The 21,522-nt window shown below is 45.0% G+C and overlaps 1 protein-coding gene across 1 annotated transcript in view; it reads left to right on the forward strand.

The window, feature by feature from the left end:
• LOC139392961 (plexin-A4) overlaps positions 1-21,522 on the forward strand; it is a 141,577-nt gene that overhangs the window by 16,294 nt on the left and 103,761 nt on the right. The window contains exons 6-7 of the mRNA XM_071141271.1: positions 11,640-11,861; positions 15,722-15,818. Coding sequence (XP_070997372.1) covers positions 11,640-11,861; positions 15,722-15,818 — 319 coding nt within the window. The remainder of the gene's footprint in view (positions 1-11,639; positions 11,862-15,721; positions 15,819-21,522) is intronic.

Consider the following 21,522-nt stretch of genomic DNA (forward strand, 5'->3'; position numbering starts at 1 on the left):
GCTAGCTAGGCCGGAGGCCACGCCGGGCTTTGTTGTCATTGGGTAACCGATGGGAGTGGCCAGGCAGGAGCTGCTCAGACTATAACGTGATGTTGCATTGCCCGGCGAACTCCGTTTTTCAGCTCATGTTGTTGACATGGAAAACAATGTCAATCCAAAATGGCCGCAGACAGCCCCACGTAAAAACTCACTAATCTAAAGCATGAACACGCTCCCCTCGCCCAGATATGTCGTTTGTTATGTGAATAAACACTATTTGTTTGAATCCATAGCTGCTAGTGTATATTCAGATTCACAAAAGCTTTATTTTCCCAACATTGGGCCATTTTATCTACTGTATGTCTTCTGGGGTTGTCTGAGGTGAACGAGGGGGGCATCAAATCCTTTTCTCCCTCCATCCCTCCTGTCTTCCCCCTGTCTGCCTGTGGCATTGTGCTACAACACCACACATGCCTTCACATCAGAGGACCCTCTACCCACTACCTCCCTGGGGGACATGGAAACCCATGAAATATGTGTTCATGATATTAAAACCTATCAAAGCCCTCCAGGTTGATTTCCTGGCCAAACGGGCCCCTAACGAGCTGGATGAGAGCAGGAGTTTGTCAGCATCTATCTGATGAATTGGATGGAACTATTAAGAGATGTTCATTGACACATGTAATTGGCACTAGTTCCAACGGCATTGGCAGTCCCAACTGTAACCAGACCACAACCATGTCAATGTGAAAATAACCCATGTTAAAAGTGACGTGGGGATATTAACACATGTTAAATACTAAAAGTGACGTGGGGATATTAACACATGTTAAATACTAAAAGTGACGTGGGGATATTAACACGTTAAATACTAAAAGTGACGTGAGGATATTAACACATGTTAAATACTAAAAGTGACGTGAGGATATTAACACATGTTAAATACTAAAAGTGACGTGAGGATATTAACACATGTTAAATACTAAAAGTGACGTGGGGATATTAACACATGTTAAATACTAAAAGTCACGTGGGGATATTAACACATGCTAAATACTAAAAGTGACGTGGGAATATTAACACATGTTAAATACTAAAAGTCACGTGGGGATATTAACACATGCTAAATACTAAAAGTGACGTGGGAATATTAACACATGTTAAATACTAAAAGTCACGTGGGGATATTAACACATGTTAAATACTAAAAGTGACGTGGGGATATTAACACATGTTAAATACTAAAAGTGACGTGGGGATATTAACACATGTTAAATACTAAAAGTTACGTGGGGATATTAACACATGTTAAATACTAAAAGTGACATGGGGATATTAACACATGTTAAATACTAAAAGTGACGTGAGGATATTAACACATGTTAAATACTAAAAGTGACGTGGGGATATTAACACATGTTAAATACAAAAAGTGACGTGGGGATATTAACACATGTTAAATACTAAAAGTGACGTGAGGATATTAACACATGTTAAATACTAAAAGTGACGTGGGGATATTAACACATGTTAAATACTAAAAGTGACGTGAGGATATTAACACATGTTAAATACTAAAAGTGACGTGAGGATATTAACACATGTTAAATACTAAAAGTGACGTGGGGATATTAACACATGTTAAATACTAAAAGTGACGTGAGGATATTAACACATGTTAAATACTAAAAGTTACGTGGGGATATTAACACATGTTAAATACTAAAAGTGACGTGGGGATATTAACACATGTTAAATACTAAAAGTGACGTGGGGATATTAACACATGTTAAATACTAAAAGTGACGTGGGGATATTAACACATGCTAAATACTAAAAGTGACGTGGGAATATTAACACATGTTAAATACTAAAAGTGACGTGGGGATATTAACACATGTTAAATACTAAAAGTGACGTGGGGATATTAACACATGTTAAATACTAAAAGTGACGTGAGGATATTAACACATGTTAAATACTAAAAGTGACGTGGGGATGTTAACACATGTTAAGTACTAAAGTGACGTGGGGATATTAACACATGTTAAATACTAAAAGCTCAAATAAAAGAACAAGGGGACTGACCGATATTGTCAGGATGAATGGCAGGGAGAATAGGCATCAAAATAGTATCAAATAGCACTGAAACAGAGACTTGGCTCCAGAACGAACAGAGCCAGGGAGAGAGAGGGCGGGAGGGAGACACCTAGAAAGAGCCAGGGGAGAGAGGGAGGGAGGGAGACACCTAGAAAGAGCCAGGGAGGGAGGGAGGGAGGCACAGAAAAAGCCAGGGAGAGAGATGGAGAAGAGCGATGGGAGTGTAAGGGAGGGAAGAGGGAGGGTGAGGGAGATAGAGACACCTAGAGAGCCAGGGACAGAGATGGAGAAGAATGAATGGAGTGTGAGGGAGGGAGGGAGGGGAGAGGGACGGAGGAAGGGGGAGAACGAGAGAGAGAGAGAGAGAGAGAGAGAGACAGTGAGAGAGAGAGATAGATAGAGAGACAGAGAGAGAGAGAGAGACAGAGAGAGAGAGAGAGAGAGAGAGAGAGAGAGAGAAAGAGAGAAAGAGAGATAGTCTTTGCGCAGGGCTGTGAGGTGGAGGATAAAACAAAAGCCTGTTGGAGGGAGGCCTGGCTAATCGCCCACCAGGTCTGTGTGTCTCAGTCTGACAGGGAGCTAAAGATTCTCCTCACCTCCACACACACACACACACCACACACACACACACACACACACACAATCTCTCTCTCTCTCTCTCTCTCTCTCTCTCTCTCTCTCTCTCTCTCTCTCTCTCTCTCATTCTTTTCTCTCTCACCCCTCTCTCTGTCACTTTTTCTCTCTGTCTCTGCCAGATCACTGCAGCCTCTGCCAATAGTTTCCACATTCTACTCCACACCTTTTCCCACTCTGTGTCCTGCTCTCTCCCTCTGTCATTTTCTCTCTCTCTCTATCCTCTACAACTCACCCATGCTGCTAATTATCCATTCTAAGTGGGTCCCAGGGATTAGAAATCTCTCAGTAGAGAGAGGGAGGAAAGAGGGGGAGAGAGACAGAGAGAAGGGAGAGAGCGAGAGAATGACAGAGAGGATTTTTACTGAACACTGAGATACAGTGTGATGACAACACAGTGTCTTCATAAGAAGAGAGCATTGCTTCCCAGGTGCCCTGCTGTTCGGTGGGAAATGTAGCTATGGCAGGGAGTGACTGATTGATTGATGGGAAAGTCACCGTGTGTGTGTGTGTGTGTGTGTGTGTGTGTGTGTGTGTGTGTGTGTGTGTGTGTGTGTGTGTGTGTGTGTGTGTGTGTGTGTGTGTGTGTGTGTGTGTGTGTGTGTGTGTGTGTGTGTGTGTGTGAGAGAGAGAGAGAGAGCGAGAGAGAGAGAGAGAGAGACTAGGTGAAGGGGGCATTCAGTATCTCTCCTCTGTACCCAAGGCAGAGTGATGTACCTTGAAGTGCCACCCCCTCCCTCCTCTCTGATCCTCTTCAGTGATTGGCTGAGGGGTGAGGCTAGGTGATCAACAATAGAAAGGTTCATTTCTGGTCTTTCTCTCCCTCTCCTTCCTTCCTCTGCAAGGTCTTAATAGCCTGTCCTGACAAAAACAGCTCTTGCAGAACAGAATGGCGTCTCTGAAGACTCCATATTAAGAGCCCCTTCAGTTATTCTGTTGTTCTGCTTGGAGTCAGTCACTCTCCACAGAAAGCTGCCAGCAGCTGCCTACTGAGCATCTCTCAACACATCACACAGCCAGGGTGGCAGGAGAGAATATAGGAGGGGCCTGGGAACACCCACACGCAAAGCAGTGGAGAGGGGGGGGGGGTGTGTGTGTGTGTGTGTGTGTGCCAGTGTATATGTATCTGTCTGTCTTCCTGTGCTCGCTTGTGTGTGTGTGTGTGTGTGTGTGTGTGTGTGTGTGTGTGTGTGTGTGTGTGTGTGTGTGAGTCGCTGTAAGTGTGGGAGACAAGCAAAGGAGAGGGTGGGGGGCAGTTTATTTTTGTCCTCGTCATTATTTATCACTGGGAGCGGGGGAGGGGGGAATAAACACGTACACATTATATCAGCTTAATGGCGTTATAAATCTGAGGCTGGGATCCAAGCCGGGATATATGACAGGTGTCATCAAGCCCACTGAGAGGCACTTGGCCTCGAGTACACCTTGAGTGATGGGTGTTGGTGTTGGGGGGGGGGGGGGGTTATTGAGGTGATGACATGCTCACTCCAGGGGGATTTACTGGGGGGGTCACACCAGGCCGGACCCTCAGAGAGAAACAAGAGGAGTGGGGGGGGTGATTGCAGCGATGACGTCACCGCTGTTGTGGTTAAGTATGTGTCACAATCGTCTGGAGTGGTGAGGGCAGAGAGCAGAGGGCAGAGAGCAGAGGGCAGAGGGCAGAGAGCATTGGGCAGAGGGCAGAGGGCAGAGGGCAGAGAGCAGAGAGCAGAGGGCAGAGAGCAGAGGGCAGAGAGCAGAGGGCAGAGAGCAGAGGGCAGAGGGCAGAGAGCATTGGGCAGAGGGCAGAGAGCATTGGGCAGAGGGCAGAGAGCAGAGGGCAGAGGGCAGAGGGCATTGGGCAGAGAGCAGAGAGCATTGGGCAGAGGGCAGAGAGCATTGGGCAGAGGGCAGAGGGCAGAGAGCAGAGGGCAGAGGGCAGAGGGCAGAGGGCAGAGAGCAGAGGACAGAGGACAGAGGGCAGAGGGCAGAGGGCAGAGGGCAGAGGGCAGAGAGCAGAGGGCAGAGAGCAGAGGGCAGAGAGCAGAGGACAGAGGACAGAGGGCAGAGGGCAAGGGGCAGAGGGCAGAGGGCAGAGAGCAGAGGGCAGAGGGCAGAGAGCAGAGAGCAGAGGGCAGAGGGCAGAGGGCAGAGAGCAGAGGGCAGAGAGCAGAGAGCAGAGAGCAGAGGGCAGAGGACAGAGAGCAGAGGATACTGGGGAAATCGTCTTTATTTGGATTCCCAAACGGCCAAAACAACAGGCGATAAATAGACAGAAAAATAGTCCGACCCAACACAGGGCACAAACGGACAGGAACACAAACACACACACCCTGACTAACAGAAAACAATCCTGCACAACAATAGGCGGGCCTAACAGGCTTAAATAGACATGAATCAAGAAACAAAATAAGAGACAGGTGCAACTAATAAGACCAAACGAACAGAAAAGGAAAAAGGGATCGGTGGCAGCTAGTAGACCGGTGACGACGACCGCCGAGCACCGCCCTAACAGGCAGGGGAGCCACCGCCGGTGGGAGTCGTGACAGTATGTGTGTGTGTGTAGGTACTATAGGGTGAAGCTGTAAGTGGAATATGTGGATGGTGTTCTTGAAAGGCGGGTTGGGGGGGTGGGGTGGGCTGAGCACAGAGTGAAATCTAAAATTCTAAGTCTGTCATGGGCATTGCTCTTGTCAGATTGACAGATGATGCCAGAGACGTTGTATGCCTGTGATTAGTGACGTTTATCACTTTGTGTAATAGTATTCTAAGGCAGCGATTACTGTGTGTGTGTGTGTGTGTGTGTGTGTGTGTGTGTGTGTGTGTGTGTGTGTGTTTAGGGCTTTCTGAGAGCTACTTTAACTTTAGACTGTGGTGTGATTTGTGGTGAGGTGTTACTTGTGGCGAGGTGTTATTTGGGTAGCCTGGTGGTTAGAGCGTTGGACTAGTAACCGGAAGGTTGCAAGTTCAAATCCCCGAGCTGACAAGGTACAAATCTGTCGTTCTGCCCGTGAACAGGCAGTTAACCCACTGTTCCAAGGCCGTCATTGAAAATAAGAATTTGTTCTTAACTGACTTACCTAGTTAAATAAAGGTAAATTAAAATACATTTGTGGTGAGGTGTGATTTGTGGTGTTGTGTGATTTGTGGTGTTGTGTGATTTGTGGTGTTGTGTGATTTGTGGTGTTGTGTGATTTGTGGTGAGGTGTGATTTGTGGTGTGATTTGTGGTGTGATTTGTGGTGTTGTGTGATTTGTGGTGTGGTGTGATTTGTGGTGTGGTGTGATTTGTGGTGTGGTTTGATTTGTGGTGAGGTGTGATTTGTGGTGTGATTTGTGGTGTGGTGTGATTTGTGGTGTTGTGTGATTTGTGGTGTGGTGTGATTTGTGGTGTGGTGTGATTTGTGGTGAGGTTTGATTTGTGGTGTTGTGTGATTTGTGGTGTGGTGTGATTTCTGATGTGGTGTGATTTCTGATGTGGTGTGATTTGTGATGTGGTGTTGTAGTGAGGTGTGATTTGTGGTGTGGTTTGATTTGTGGTGTTGTGTGATTTGTGGTGTGGTGTGATTTCTGGTGTGGTGTGATTTGTGATGTGGTGTTGTGGTGAGGTGTGATTTGTGGTGAGGTGTTATTTGTGGTGAGGTGTGATTTGTGGTGTGATTTGTGGTGTGGTGTGATTTGTGTTGTGATTTGTGGTGAGGTGTGATTTGTGGTGAGGTGTGATTTGTGGTGAGGTGTTATTTGTGGTGTGGTGTGATTTGTGGTGTGATTTGTGGTGAGGTGTGATTTGTGGTGTGGTGTGATTTGTGGTGTGGTGTGATTTGTGGTGAGGTGTGATTTGTGGTGTGGTGTGATTTGTGGTGAGGTGTGATTTGTGGTGAGGTGTGATTTGTGGTGAGGTGTGATTTGTGGTGTGGTGTGATTTGTGGTGAGGTGTGATTTGTGGTGAGGTGTGATTTGTGGTGAGGTGTTATTTGTGGTGTGGTGTGATTTGTGGTGAGGTGTGATTTGTGGTGAGGTGTGATTTGTGGTGTGGTGTGATTTGTGGTGAGGTGTGATTTGTGGTGTGATTTGTGGTGAGGTGTGATTTGTGGTGAGGTGTGATTTGTGGTGAGGTGTGATTTGTGGTGAGGTGTGATTTGTGGTGAGGTGTGATTTGTGGTGAGGTGTGATTTGTGGTGTGGTGTGATTTGTGGTGAGGTGTGATGATGTGTATCACATCATCCTCATCCTGACAAGTTAGTATTTCTACACTCTAACTTTACATTGGATGAAATCATGTTTTAAAGCTCTCTGTGTTATTGACTAGGTGTGAAGTCACTTTCCATTGGATGTTTTAAAAGCTCTCGGTAATGTTATTGTGAAATCATAACAGGAATACAGACAAAGACTTTATGTGCATTGTATAAGTCCACAATTGTTCCGCTTGGACAGTCAACTTACTTCAGTGATTCATTCAAAATGATATCACAAATGATGTCAGACACTTCACAACCGATCGTACCCTCCAGTTCACCTTGTTTCTGTCTGAAATGACACCGTATTCTCTATGTATAGTGCACTATAGTGTATATGACATAGCGTGCCATCCAGACTTATCAGAAAATAGGGCTCCTCCATTTTCAACAGAAATTATTCATATCTCCTCAGTTTTGTAAAGCAAACATTATTTGTGCCACTCTGTAATTTATCTATAATGACTTTTTGAATAGTGTCATGAAGTGTTTTATATGCAAGCCAGCCAGTCATTCAGTGTAGCCCAATCAAGTGGTTTTTAATGAACTTCAAACAAGTGTTATCGGCCAACGTGGCGGCTCCGCTTCACTTCTCAACTCCAGGAACGAGAGGACACCTTATCTGCTCTCCCCTTCTTTTCTTCCTCTCTCTCTGTCTCTCTCGCTTTCTCTCTCTCTTCTCTGTCTCTCTCTCTCTCTCTCTGTCTCTCTCGCTTTCTCTCTCTCTTCTCTGTCTCTCTCTCTTTCTCTGTCTCTCTCTCTTTCTCTCCCTCTCTCTCTTTCTGTCTCTTTCTCTGTCTCTCTCTCTCTGTCTCTCTCTCTTTCTCTGTCTCTCTCGCTTTCTCTCTCTCTTCTCTGTCTCTCTCTTTCTCTCTCTCTTTCTCTCCCTCTCTCTCTTTCTGTCTCTTTCTCTGTCTCTCTCTCTCTCCGTCTCTCTCTCTTTCTCTGTCTCTCTCTCTTTCTCTGTCTCTCTCTCTATTAGTTTTTTCTCTCTGTCTGCCATATTCTCCTTCGCTCAATCTCTCCATATAATATCTCTTATTATCTCTGCCTCATTCTCTCTCTCTCATTCTATCTCTCCCAGTGTTCTCACTCAATTCCTCTCTTTCTTTATCTGAGCCCACAGTTTAACAAAGTAAAATTGTCTCACCAGGAGATGGGAGTTGTATTTATGCACAGCACTGTAGACTCTACCCATCAACACAGAACTTCATCAGCACTGTAGACTCTACCCATCAACACACAGGAACAGAACTTCATCAGCACTGTAGACTCTACCCATCAACACAGAACTTCATCAGCACTGTAGACTCTACCCATCAACACAGAACTTCATCAGCACTGTAGACTCTACCCATCAACACACAGACACAGAACTTCATCAGCACTGTAGACTCTACCCATCAACACAGAACTTCATCAGCACTGTAGACTCTACCCATCAACACAGGCACATAACTTCATCAGCACTGTAGACTCTACCCATCAACACAGAACTTCATCAGCACTGTAGACTCTACCCATCAACACAGAACTTCATCAGCACTGTAGACTCTACCCATCAACACACAGGCACAGAACTTCATCAGCACTGTAGACTCTACCCATCAACACACAGGCACAGAACTTCATCAGCACTGTAGACTCTACCCATCAACACAGGCACAGAACTTCATTAGCACTGTAGACTCTACCCATCAACACACAGGCACAGAACTTCATCAGCACTGTAGACTCTACCCATCAACACAGAACTTCATCAGCACTGTAGACTCTACCCATCAACACAGACACAGAACTTCATCAGCACTGTAGACTCTACCCATCAACACAGACACAGAACTTCATCAGCACTGTAGACTCTACCCATCAACACAGACACAGAACTTCATCAGCACTGTAGACTCTACCCATCAACACAGACACAGAACTTCATCAGCATTGTAGACTCTACCCATCAATACAGGCACAGAACTTCATCAGCACTGTAGACTCTACCCATCAACACACAGGCACATAACTTCATCATCACTGTAGACTCTACCCATCAACACAGACACAGAACTTCATCAACACTGTAGACTCTACCCATCAACACACAGACACAGAACTTCATCAGCACTGTAGACTCTACCCATCAACACACAGACACAGAACTTCATCAGCACTGTAGACTCTACCCATCAACACACAGGCACAGAACTTCATCAGCACTGTAGACTCTACCCATCAACACAGACACAGAACTTCATCAGCACTGTAGACTCTACCCATCACCACAGACACAGAACTTCATCAGCACTGTAGACTCTACCCATCAACACAGGCACAGAACTTCATCAGCACTGTAGACTCTACCCATCAACACAGAACTTCATCAGCACTGTAGACTCTACCCATCAACACAGAACTTCATCAGCACTGTAGACTCTACCCATCAACACACAGGCAAAGAACTTCATCAGCACTGTAGACTCTACCCATCAACACAGAACTTCATCAGCACTGTAGACTCTACCCATCAACACAGACACATAACTTCATCAGCACTGTAGACTCTACCCATCAACACAGACACAGAACTTCATCAGCACTGTAGACTCTACCCATCAACACAGACACAGAACTTCATCAGCACTGTAGACTCTACCCATCAACACAGAACTTCATCAGCACTGTAGACTCTACCCATCAACACACAGCCACAGAACTTCATCAGCACTGTAGACTCTACCCATCAACACAGAACTTCATCAGCACTGTAGACTCTACCCATCAACACACAGACACAGAACTTCATCAGCACTGTAGACTCTACCCATCAACACACAGGCACAGAACTTCATCAGCACTGTAGACTCTACCCATCAACACACAGGCACATAACTTCATCAGCACTGTAGACTCTACCCATCAACACAGAACTTCATCAGCACTGTAGACTCTACCCATCAACACAGACACATAACTTCATCAGCACTGTAGACTCTACCCATCAACACAGAACTTCATCAGCACTGTAGACTCTACCCATCAACACAGAACTTCATCAGCACTGTAGACTCTACCCATTAACACAGAACTTCATTAGGACTGTAGACTCTACCCATCAACACAGAACTTCATCAGCACTGTAGACTCTACCCATCAACACAGAACTTCATTAGGACTGTAGACTCTACCCATCAACACAGACACATAACTTCATCAGCACTGTAGACTCTACCCATCAACACAGAACTTCATCAGCACTGTAGACTCTACCCATCAACACAGAACTTCATCAGCACTGTAGACTCTACCCATTAACACAGAACTTCATTAGGACTGTAGACTCTACCCATCAACACATAACTTCATCAGCACTGTAGACTCTACCCATCAACACATAACTTCATTAGGACTGTAGACTCTACCCATCAACACAGACACATAACTTCATCAGCACTGTAGACTCTACCCATCAACACAGAACTTCATCAGCACTGTAGACTCTACCCATCAACACAGACACAGAACTTCATCAGCACTGTAGACTCTACCCATCAACACAGACACATAACTTCATCAGGACACTCTGTCTCTCTGTCTCCATTCTCTCCTCTCATCTCCATCAGCAACTGACTATTTTTACTGAGCCATTCACCTGAGTTGATAGGATGTTAATTTTAGACACCCAATTGCCAAGTGAGCCGAACATGCTCTCTCTCTCTCTCTCTCTCTCTCTCTCTCTCTCCTTTACTCTCTCTCTCTCTCTCTCTCTCTCTCTCTCTCTCTCTCTCTCTCTCTCTCTGCCTCACTCTCTCCATCTCTCTCTGTCTCTCTGCCTCTCTCTCTGTCTCTCTCTCTCTCTCCCTCTTTCTCTGCCTCTCTCTTTCCTTTACTCCATCTCTCTCTCTGCTCTCTCTCCCTCCCCCTCTGTCTGTCTCTGCCTCTCTCTCTTTCTATCTCTCTTTCTCTTTTCTTATCAAAGCAGAAGCAGCTTTCATTGAACCTCTGTTGTTGTGTGAATGGAAACACACGGCCCTATTTCTATCATGTCACTGACACTGTTCATTTACAAGTCAGTGTAATAATAATGCACTGCTCTCTTGACCTCCTATCGATATCCTATCGTTGGTATGATTGGCCCACTCCAACTCACATGCCATTCAAACCTTGTTAATGGCTATAGAGGTAACCAACACTAACTCTACCAGATATAGCCACCCAACCACTAGAGGTAACCAACACTAACTCTACCAGATATAACTACCCAACCACTAGAGGTAACCAACACTAACTCTACCAGATATAACTACCCAACCACTAGAGGTAACCAACACTAACTCTACCAGATATAACTACCCAACCATAGTCGCCAAAACACATTCATAATTCCTACCATTTATAATGTTGTTTCACAGTTAGATATGGTGTCTATATTAACCTTGTGGATGTGAGGCGTGACATGGGCCTGTAGGGAGATTTCAACAGGGTTGAACTCTACTCGGACGTTGCTTCACTGTTGTCCTAGAATGGCCCTACGGTATGATGTTGACTTCAAAGTATAACCCAAAATATCATAACTTAGTCAATACTTCTTGTTAACGTTTTCTCTCTCGACAACCACGAGTAAAGTAAACTATGCCAAATCCACAGTGTGAAACAAGTGTGTATTGGGAGTAACACACTGTTGACGTCTGGCTCCTGTCGTTTTGGTCCTCCTGACCAGCTCTCCCTGTGGCTTTTACAGGAGTGTCCCCAGCTGCTGCCCACCGAGCGCATCCTGGTGCCGGTCAACGTGGTGAAGCCCATCACCCTGCGGGCCAAGAACCTTCCCCAGCCACAGTCAGGACAGCGGGGCTATGAGTGTCTGCTCACCATCCAGGGCGTGGAGCAGCGGGTGCCCGCACTCCGCTTCAACAGCAGCTGTGTTCAGTGCCAGAACACCTCGGTGAGTATAGGGGGTGATGGTGTGTTTTGGGGGTGTAAACGGGATGAATAGGGAAGTTTATGTATGTGTATGTTTAGGTGTACACAATCAAAGGAAATTGTGGATGTAAGGCATGTTGGAAGGAATGTATTTGATATTTGCATTGATCTTTTAGTCACTAAGCGACATACAGTTAGTGCAATCATCTTAAGATAGCTAGGTGGTACAACCACATGTACTAAATATACAAAAGTATGTGGACACCCCTTCAAATTAGGGAATTTTGCTATTTCAGCCAGACCTGTTGCTGACAGGTGTATACAATCGAGCACACAACCATGCAATCTCCATAGACAAACATTGGCAGTAGAATGGCCATACTGAAGAGCTCAGTGACTTTCAATGTGGCACCGTTATAGGATGCCACCTTTCCAACAAATCAGTTGCTGTGCTGTTATTGTGAAGTGGAAACGTCTAGGAGCAACAACAGCTCAGCCACAAAGTGGTAGGCCACACAAGCTCACAGAACAGGACGGCCGAGTGCTGAAATGCTTAGCGAGTAAAAATCGTCTGTCCTCGGTTGCAGCACTCACTCCCGAGTTCCAAACTGCCCCTGGAAGCAACGTCAGCACAATAACTGTTCGTCGGGAGCTTCATGAAATGGGTTTTCATGGCCGAGCATGAATCACACTTCACCATCTGTCAGTCCGATGGATTAATAAAGATATGGCGGACGCCAGGAGAACGCTATCTGTCGGAATGCATAGTGCCAACTGTAAAGTTTGGTGGAGGATAAATAATTGTCTGGGGCTGTTTTAGTTCCAGTGAAGGGAAATCTTAATGCTACAACATATTCTAGACGAATTTGTGCTTCCAACTTTGTGGCAACAGTTTGGGGAAGGCCTTCCTGTTTCAGCATGACAATGCCCCTGTGCACAAAGCAAGATCCATACGTAAATGGTTTGTCGAGATCGCTGTGGAAGAATTTGACTGGCCTGCACAGAGCCCTAACCTCAACCCCATCGAACACCTCTGTAATGAATTGGAACGCTGACTGCTAGCCAGGCCTACTCGCCCAACATCAGTGCCCGACCTCACTAATGTTATTGTGGCTGAAGGGAAGCAAGTCCCCACAGCAATGTTCCAACATCTAGTGGAAAGCCTTCCCAGAAGAGGCTGTTATAGCAGTAAAAGAGGGACCAACTCCATATTAATGCCCATGATTTTGGAATGAGATGTTCGACGAGCAGATGTCCACATACTTTCAGTCATGTAGTGTATCACAGTAGGTATAAACAAAGTCAAGTGCGAGTGTTAGTTCACAAAATATATATATATATATATCGGTAGGGAGGGGCAGTTGCTCTTGCTGCTGGTCTTGTAATGGATGTGAGCTTCGACTGGAAGCCAGTGGAGTGTGCTGAGAAGCGGGGTGACGTGGGAGAACATGGGAAGTTTGAACACCAGGCAGGCTGCAGTATTCTGGATAAATTGCAGGGGTTTGATGGCACAAGCGGGGAGCAAAGCCAACAGTTGCGGTAGTCCAGGCGGGAGATGACTCGTACTCTGTGAGGTAGGCTCGTAGTCTACGGATGTTGAGGAGCAGAACCTGCAGGAGCGAGTCACTGCTTTGGTGTTTGCAGTGAATGCCAGGGTGTTGTCCAGGGTCACGCCAAGGTTCTTTGCACTCTGGGAGGGGGACACCGTGGAGTTGTCAACCGTGATGGAGCAGTCTTGGAGCGGAGAGGCCTTCAGTGGGATGAAGAGAAGCTCTGTCTTGTTGAGCTTGAGGTGGTGGGCCGACATCCAAGCTGAGATACAGTGCCTTGCGAAAGTATTCGGCCCCCTTGAACTTTGCGACCTTTTGCCACATTTCAGGCTTCAAACATAAAGATATAAAACTGTATTTTTTTGTGAAGAATCAACAACAAGTGGGACACAATCATGAAGTGGAACGACATTTATTGGATATTTCAAACTTTTTTAACAAATCAAAAACTGAAAAATTGGGCGTGCAAAATTATTCAGCCCCTTTACTTTCAGTGCAGCAAACTCTCTCCAGAAGTTCAGTGAGGATCTCTGAATGATCCAATGTTGACCTAAATGACTAATGATGATAAATACAATCCACCTGTGTGTAATCAAGTCTCCGTATAAATGCACCTGCACTGTGATTGTCTCAGAGGTCCGTTAAAAGCGCAGAGAGCATCATGAAGAACAAGGAAAACACCAGGCAGGTCCGAGATACTGTTGTGAAGAAGTTTAAAGCTGGATTTGGATACAAACATCCCAAGGAGCACTGTGCAAGCGATAATATTGAAATGGAAGGAGTAACAAAAAAAAAAAATACAGTTTTATATCTTTATGTTTGAAGCCTGAAATGTGGCAAAAGGTCGCAAAGTTCAAGGGGGCCGAATACTTTCGCAAGGCACTGTATCTGCCAGGCACACAGGGATGCGTGTTACCACCTGGGTGAAGAAGGGGGGGAAGGAGAAAAGTAGTTGAGTGTCATCCGCATAGCAATGATAGAAGAGACCATGTGAGGATATGACAGAGCCCAGTGACTTGAGCTATAGAGAGAAGAGGAGCGGGCCTAGAACTATGCCCTGGGGGACACCAGTAGTGAGTAGTGAGAGTATGTGGTGCAGATCCTCTCCACGTCACCTGGTAGGAGCGGCCTGCCAACTAGGATGCAATCCAAGAGTGTGCAGAGCCTAAGACACCCAGCCCTGAGAGGCTGGAGAGGAGGATCTGATGGTTCACGGTGTTGAAGGCAGAGGATAGATACATCTAGGAGGATGAGAAAAAGAGGAGAGAGTCAGCTTTGGCAGTGCGGAGTGCCTCCAGGATCATTCGGAGAGAGATAACGAGAGAGTTGGTCAGAGACATATTTGAAGTTATTTGTGAAAGTGAGAAGATGCACAACTCTATCTCAGGTCTGTCTGGAGAGCCATTGACTGTAGAATCTCAATACAGGTTCCTCATTTCTAGTAATCAGTACTATTGAGCTAGTACCTACAGTACACTGTCTGGAACCAGTCCTCCATGCCCAAGGATATGTCTCTCATTGTACATGTGCACAGAGCCTTGATGAGTTTAAATGCCCTCTCTAAACTCCAGCTTCCCTCAGCAATACTATTATGTGTCATTCAGTTCTGGAACAATGGTTGGTATGAAATGAAAGACTCCCAATGAAAGGGTTTCTATGCTGAATGATATGCTAATATGATATGCTACTGTTGAATGGGAGTGTCTCAAACACTAGCTTTGATACGTAGTTGTCTGTGAAGATGTCCTCTACCTGGCTTGAGTGTTTACAGTACTTCTGCTCTACAAATGCCTTTTCCTCTACTCCTTTCTCTTTTCTCTCTGGTGCTCTCTCTCTCTCTCTCTCTCTCCCCCTTTCTCTACCCCCCCCCTCTCTTTCTCTCTCTCTCTCTCTCTCTCTCTCTCCCCCTTTCTCTACCCCCCCCCTCTCTTTCTCTCTGGTGCTCTCTCTCTCTCTCTCTCTCTCCCCCTTTCTCTACCCCCCCTCTCTCTTTCTCTCTCTCTCTCTCTCTCTCTCTCTCTCTCCCCATTTCTCTACCCCCCCTCTCTCTTTCTCTCTCTCTCTCTCTCTCTCTCTCTCTCTCCCCCTTTCTCTACCCCCCCCTCTCTCTTTCTCTCTGGTGCTCTCTCTCTCTCTCTCTCCCTCTCTCTCCCCCTTTCTCTACCCCCCCCCCCTCTCTTTCTCTCTGGTGCTCTCTCTCTCTCCCCCTTTCTCTACCCCCCCCTCTCTCTTTCTCTCTGGTGCTCTCTCTCTCTCCCCCTTTCTCTCGCTCCCCGTTCTCTCCATCTCACCCCCCCATCTCCCCCTCTCTGGGTCCCCATGGCGACAACAGTACTCATATGATGGGATGGAGATGAGCAGCCTCCCTGTGGACCTGACGGTCATCTGGAACGGAGACTTCAGCATCGACAACCCTGCCGCAAATAAAGGTCAGGACCCCCCCCCCCCTCACACCCACACACCCACATCCACACACACCCCACCCGATCACCGCCGTTGCCTGTGTAGCCGGTCTCCATGGCAACAGGCGGGCAGTTGCGGCGGTATCCATCCCCCTGACACCGGCACAGACACAGAAGTGGCATTACTTTGCTGCGGTGGGCGGCGGCGTCTGGTTATAACTTTGCCTCTTCTCTCATCTCCCTCTTTCTCTCCCTTACTCTCCATCTCTCACACCTAATTTCCCTCTTTCTCTCCCTTACTCTCCATCTCTCACACCTAATTTCCCTCTTTCTCTCCCTTACTCTCCATCTCTCACACCTAATTTCCCTCTTTCTCTCCCTTACTCTCCATCTCTCACACCTAATTTCCCTCTTCTCTCATCTCCCTCTTTCTCTCCCTTACTCTCCATCTCTCACACCTAATTTCCCTCTTCTCTCATCTCCCTCTTTCTCTCCCTTACTCTCCATCTCTCACACCTAATTTCCCTCTGCTCTCCCTCTCTCTCTCTCTCTCCCTCTCTCTCCGTTTCTCTCTCCCCCTCTCTCTCTCTTCCTCCCTTTTCCCTCCTTCTGTTCACCTCGTTAGCTTCACACCACTTGTCTCGCCACGTCCTCTTCCCTTTTCCCATCGCACCATCTCTCCAGTCGCCATCTCTTTCCCTCTCCCTGTCTCTCTCTCCCCCTCTCTCTCTCACTCCTGCTCTCATTTCTCTCCTCCTCTCCTCTCTCTCTGTTTCTCTCTCTCCCCCTCTATCTCCCTCTCTCCTTTCTCTCTCTCTTCCTCCCTTTTCACTCCTTCTGTTCACCTCGTTAGCTTCACACCGCTCGTCTCACCACGTCCTCTTGCCTTTTTCCATCTCTCCAGTCCCATCTCTTTACTTTCCCTCTCTCTGTCTCTCTCTCTCCACCCCTCTCTCTCTCTCAATCTCTTCTTTCTCTCGCTCCTCTTTCTCTCTGTTTCTCTCTCTTTCTCTCTCCCTCTCTCTTTCCCTCTCTCTCACTATCTCTCGTCTCCCCTGTGGTGCCTGTTAGCTTCACAACTTCCTCTGTGGTGCCTGTTAGCTTCACAACTTCCTCTGTTGTGTTTGTTAGCTTCACAACTTCCTCTGTGGTGCTTGTGAGCTTCACGCCTTCCTCTGTCAGTTGTCTCCCTCTGCCCATCAGCATATTACCACAGACCACACATGCATACACTAAAAGAGAATATTCAATATGCTATACTAACAGTGACTATCTATCTATCTATCTATCTATCTATCTATCTATCTATCTATCTATCTATCTATCTATCACAACTCGTCACACTTGTAAAGCAGCCAGTCTTTCATTCAAAACCTGCCAGTGTGCATTTATTTGGATTGTGAACAGCTCTCACCACACAACCATTGATTCAAAATATAAGTTTATTGTGAAATGTAATGAGAGCATTCAATTAAATGAATGAAAATAAAACATAACATTTAGCACGCAATAATTTGCATCAAGCCTGTCTTGTTCCTTTTCCCTTTTGAGCATTTGGCCATAAATTCTCATCCACATCACAGTGAATGTCCTCATTGTTCATGCACAGCGGGAAATACCTTTTGGCCTGATGATTCCAAGCCTGACATTGGTCTGCGTTGATGTATTTTCTTTAGAGGTCGGCCGATTAGGATTTTTCAACGCTGCTACTGATACCGATTATTGGAGAACCAAAAATGCCAATACCGATTAATTGGCTGATTTTTATTTATTTATTTGTAATAATGACAATTACAACAATACTGAATGAACACTTATTTTAACTTAATATAATACATAAATAAAATCAATTTAGCCTCAAATAAATAATGCAGAAACAAAGTGTTGGAGAAGAAAGTAAAAGTGTGATATGTGCCATGTAAGAAAGCTAACGTTGAAGTTCCTTGCTCAGAACATGAGAACAAATGAAAGCTGGTGGTTCCTTTTAACATGAGTCTTCAATATTCCCAGGTAAGAAGTTTTAGGTTTTAGTTATTATAGGAATTATAGGACTATTTCCCTCTATACCATTTGTATTTCATTAACCCTTGACTATTGGATGTTCTTATAGGCACTTTAGTATTGCCAGTGTAACAGTATAGCTTCCGTCCCTCTCCTCACTCCTACCTGGGCTCGAACCAGGAACACATCGACAACAGCCACCCTCGAAGCAGCGTTAACCATGCAGAGCAAGGGGAACAACTACTCCAAGTTTCAGAGCGAGTGACGTTTGAAACGCTATTAGCGCGAACCCCGCTAACTAGCTAACCATTTCACATCGGTTACACCAGCCTAATCTCGGGAGTTGATAGGCTTGAAGTCATAAACAGCGCAATGCGTTGAGAAGAGCTGCTGGCAAAACGCACGAAAGTGATGTTTGAATGAATGCTTACAAGCCTGCTGGTGCTTACCATCGCTCAGACTGCTCTATCAAATCATAGACTTAGTTATAACATGATAACACACAGAAATATGAGGTCATTAATATGGTCGAATCCGGAAACTATCATCTCGAAAACAAGACGTTTATTCTTTCAGTGAAATACGGAACCGTTCCGTATTTTATCTAACGGGTGGCATAGGTACACATTGGAGCAACGATATGCACCGCATCGATTATATGCAACGCAGGACACGCTAGATAAACTAGTAATATCAACAACCATGTGTAGTTAACTAGTGATTTTGATTGATTGTTTTTTATAAGATAAGTTTAATGCTTACTAGCAACTTACCTTGGCTTACTGCATTTGCATAACAGGCAGTCTCCTCGTGGAGTGCAATGTAAGGCAGGTGGTTAGAGCGTTGGACTAGTTAACTGTAAGGTTGCAAGATTGAATCCCCAGAGCTGACAAGGTAAAAATATGTCATTCTGCCCCTGAACAAGGCAGTTAACCGACCGTTCCTAGGCCGTCATTGAAAATAAGAATGTGTTCCTAACTGACTAGCCTAGTTAAATAAAGATTAAATAAAGGTGTAATTTAAAAAATATATATATATATATTTATTTGCCAAATCGGTGTCCAAAAATACATATTTCCAATTGTTATTTAAACTTGAAATCGGCCCTAATTAATCGGCCATTCCGATTAATCTGTCGACCTCTAATCTACATGCCTCATCCAGGGCCAGAAGAGGGTGGCACGCTTATGGGGATGGTGATCGCCCGTCTCCATGCTGAACAAAATATCCTCATTAGGGTTGAAAGGAGAGCATGGGGGCTGGTATAGGGTCACAAATCGGGGATGGGCCCGAAACCCTGCCTGAACCATCTCTGCATGTTGGAACATGACATTGTCCCACACAATGACATAGGCGACCCCTTCAGTTTAATTGAGAAACACAATGAGGTGTACAGCGTGGTGGGATCCTAGTAATTGCCTACGTTCTTGTTTAATAAATGTTCCTTTTGTTCAATAAAGTTTCTCTTTATATCCGAAAACCTCCGTTTTGTTGGAGCGTTTTCTTCAGTAATCCACAGGCTCAAACGCAGTCACAACAGGCAGACAAAAAAAATCAAAATGTTATCCGTAAAGTTCATAGAAACATGTCAAACGATCCTCAGGTTGTTTTTAGCCTAAATAATCGATAATATTTCAACCGGACAATAACGTTGTCAATATAAAAGGTAAACAAGAAAGGCACTCTCTCGGTCGCGCGCCTGAAAAAGCTCTGTGACAAGGCAGGGTCCACTCATTCAGACTGCTCTTACTCCCTCATTTTTCAGAATACAAGCCTGAAACAATTTGTAAAGACTGTTGACATCTAGTGGAAGGCATATGAACTGCATTTTGAGTCCTAAGTCAATGGATACTGTAATGGCATTGAATAGAAAACTACTACAAAATAAAATCCTACTTCCTGAATGAATTTCTCTCAGGTTTTCACCTGCCAAATCACTTCTGTTATACTCACAGACACTTTTTTAACAGTTTTGTAAACTTTAGAGTGTTTTCTATCCACATCTACCAATTATATGCATATCCTATCATCTGGGCCTGAGTAGAAGGCAGTTTAATTTGGGCACGCTTTTCATCCAAAATTCCAAATGCTGCCCCCTACCCTAGAGAAGTTAACAAACTATAGTTTTGGCAAGTCGGTTAGGACATCTACGTTGTGCATGACACAAGTTATTTTTCCAACAATTGTTTACAGACAGATTATTTCACTTTTAATTCACTGTATCACAATTCCAGTGGGTTAGAAGTTTACATACACTAAGTTGACTGTGCCTTTAAACAGCTTGGAAAATTCCAGAAAATTAGGTCATGGCTTTAAAAGCTTCTGATAGGCGTTCTGTCTCCTAGAGATGAACGTACTTTGGTATGAAAAGTGCAAATAAATCCCAGAACAACAACAAAGGACCTTGTGAAGATGCTGGAGGAGTCCTATATCGACATAACCTGAATGGCCGCTCAGCAAGGAAGAAGCCACTGCTTCAAAACCGCCATAAAAAGTCAGGCTACGAATTACAAATACACATGGGGACAAAAATCGTACTTTTTGGAGAAATGTCCTCTGGTCTGATGAAACAAACATAGAACTGTTTGGCCATAATGACCATCATTATATTTGGAGGAAAAAGGGGAACGCTTGCAAGCCGAAGAACACCATCCCAACCGTGAAGCACGGGGGTGGCAGCATCATGTTGTGGGGTTGCTTTGCTGCAGGAGGGACTGGTGCTCTTTACAAAATAAATGGCATCATGAGGTAGGAAAATTATGTGGATATATTAAAGTAACATCTCTAGACATTCGTCTGAAAGTTAAAGCTTGGTTGCAAATGGGTCTTCCAAATGAACAATGACCCCAAGCATACTCCAAAGTTGTGGCAAAATGGCTTAAGGACAACAAAGTCAAAGTATTGGAGTGGCCATCACAAAGCCCTGACCTCAATCATATAGAAAATGTGTGGGTAGAACTGAAAAAGCCTGTGTGAGCAAGGAGGCCTACAAACCTAACTCAGTTACACCAGGAGGAATGGGCCAAAATTCACCCAACTTATTGTGGGAAGCTTGTGGAAGGCTACCCAAAACGTTTGACCCAAGTTAAACACTTTAAAGGCAATGCTACCAAATACTAATTGAGTGTTTGTAAACTTCTGACCCACTGGGAATGTGATGAAAGAAATAACATCTTTTTTTTATATCTCTACTATTATTCTGACATTTCACATTCTTAAAATAAAAGTGGTGATCCTAACTGACCTAAGAGGGAATTTTTACTAGGATTAAATGTCAGGAATTGTGAAAAACTGAGTTGAAATGTATTTGTCTAAGGTGTTTGTAAACTTCCGACTACAACTGTATATTATACAGTATATGTACAAGGACTAAACCATGCATGATGGTACTAGTTGGTTTAAACCCATACAGTACAAATAGAATCACCAATGACAATGATTAACTGCACCTCGCTGGCTTTGCAATTAGATTTATTTGCGCTTACATTTGTGTTCACATTTGAATGGATATATAGAAACATTTTGTGTCCATGGAGAGACGGGGATAGAGAGAGGGAGAGTTAAAGATGAATTCCTCCTCCTCTTCTTTCCCATTAGCTACCCAGGGAGAAGGCTACTCTGGAGGCATCATTTGATGGACAAATCACACAAGCATCTAATGGCAATTAAAAACCTGTCCGGTTTCCATGGAGATGAAATGTTAAACTAGTGGATGAGCAGAGGCAAGAAG

This window comes from Oncorhynchus clarkii, chromosome 33 (assembly GCF_045791955.1).
Source record: "Oncorhynchus clarkii lewisi isolate Uvic-CL-2024 chromosome 33, UVic_Ocla_1.0, whole genome shotgun sequence".
In the NCBI taxonomy this organism is placed as follows: Eukaryota; Metazoa; Chordata; class Actinopteri; order Salmoniformes; family Salmonidae; genus Oncorhynchus; species Oncorhynchus clarkii.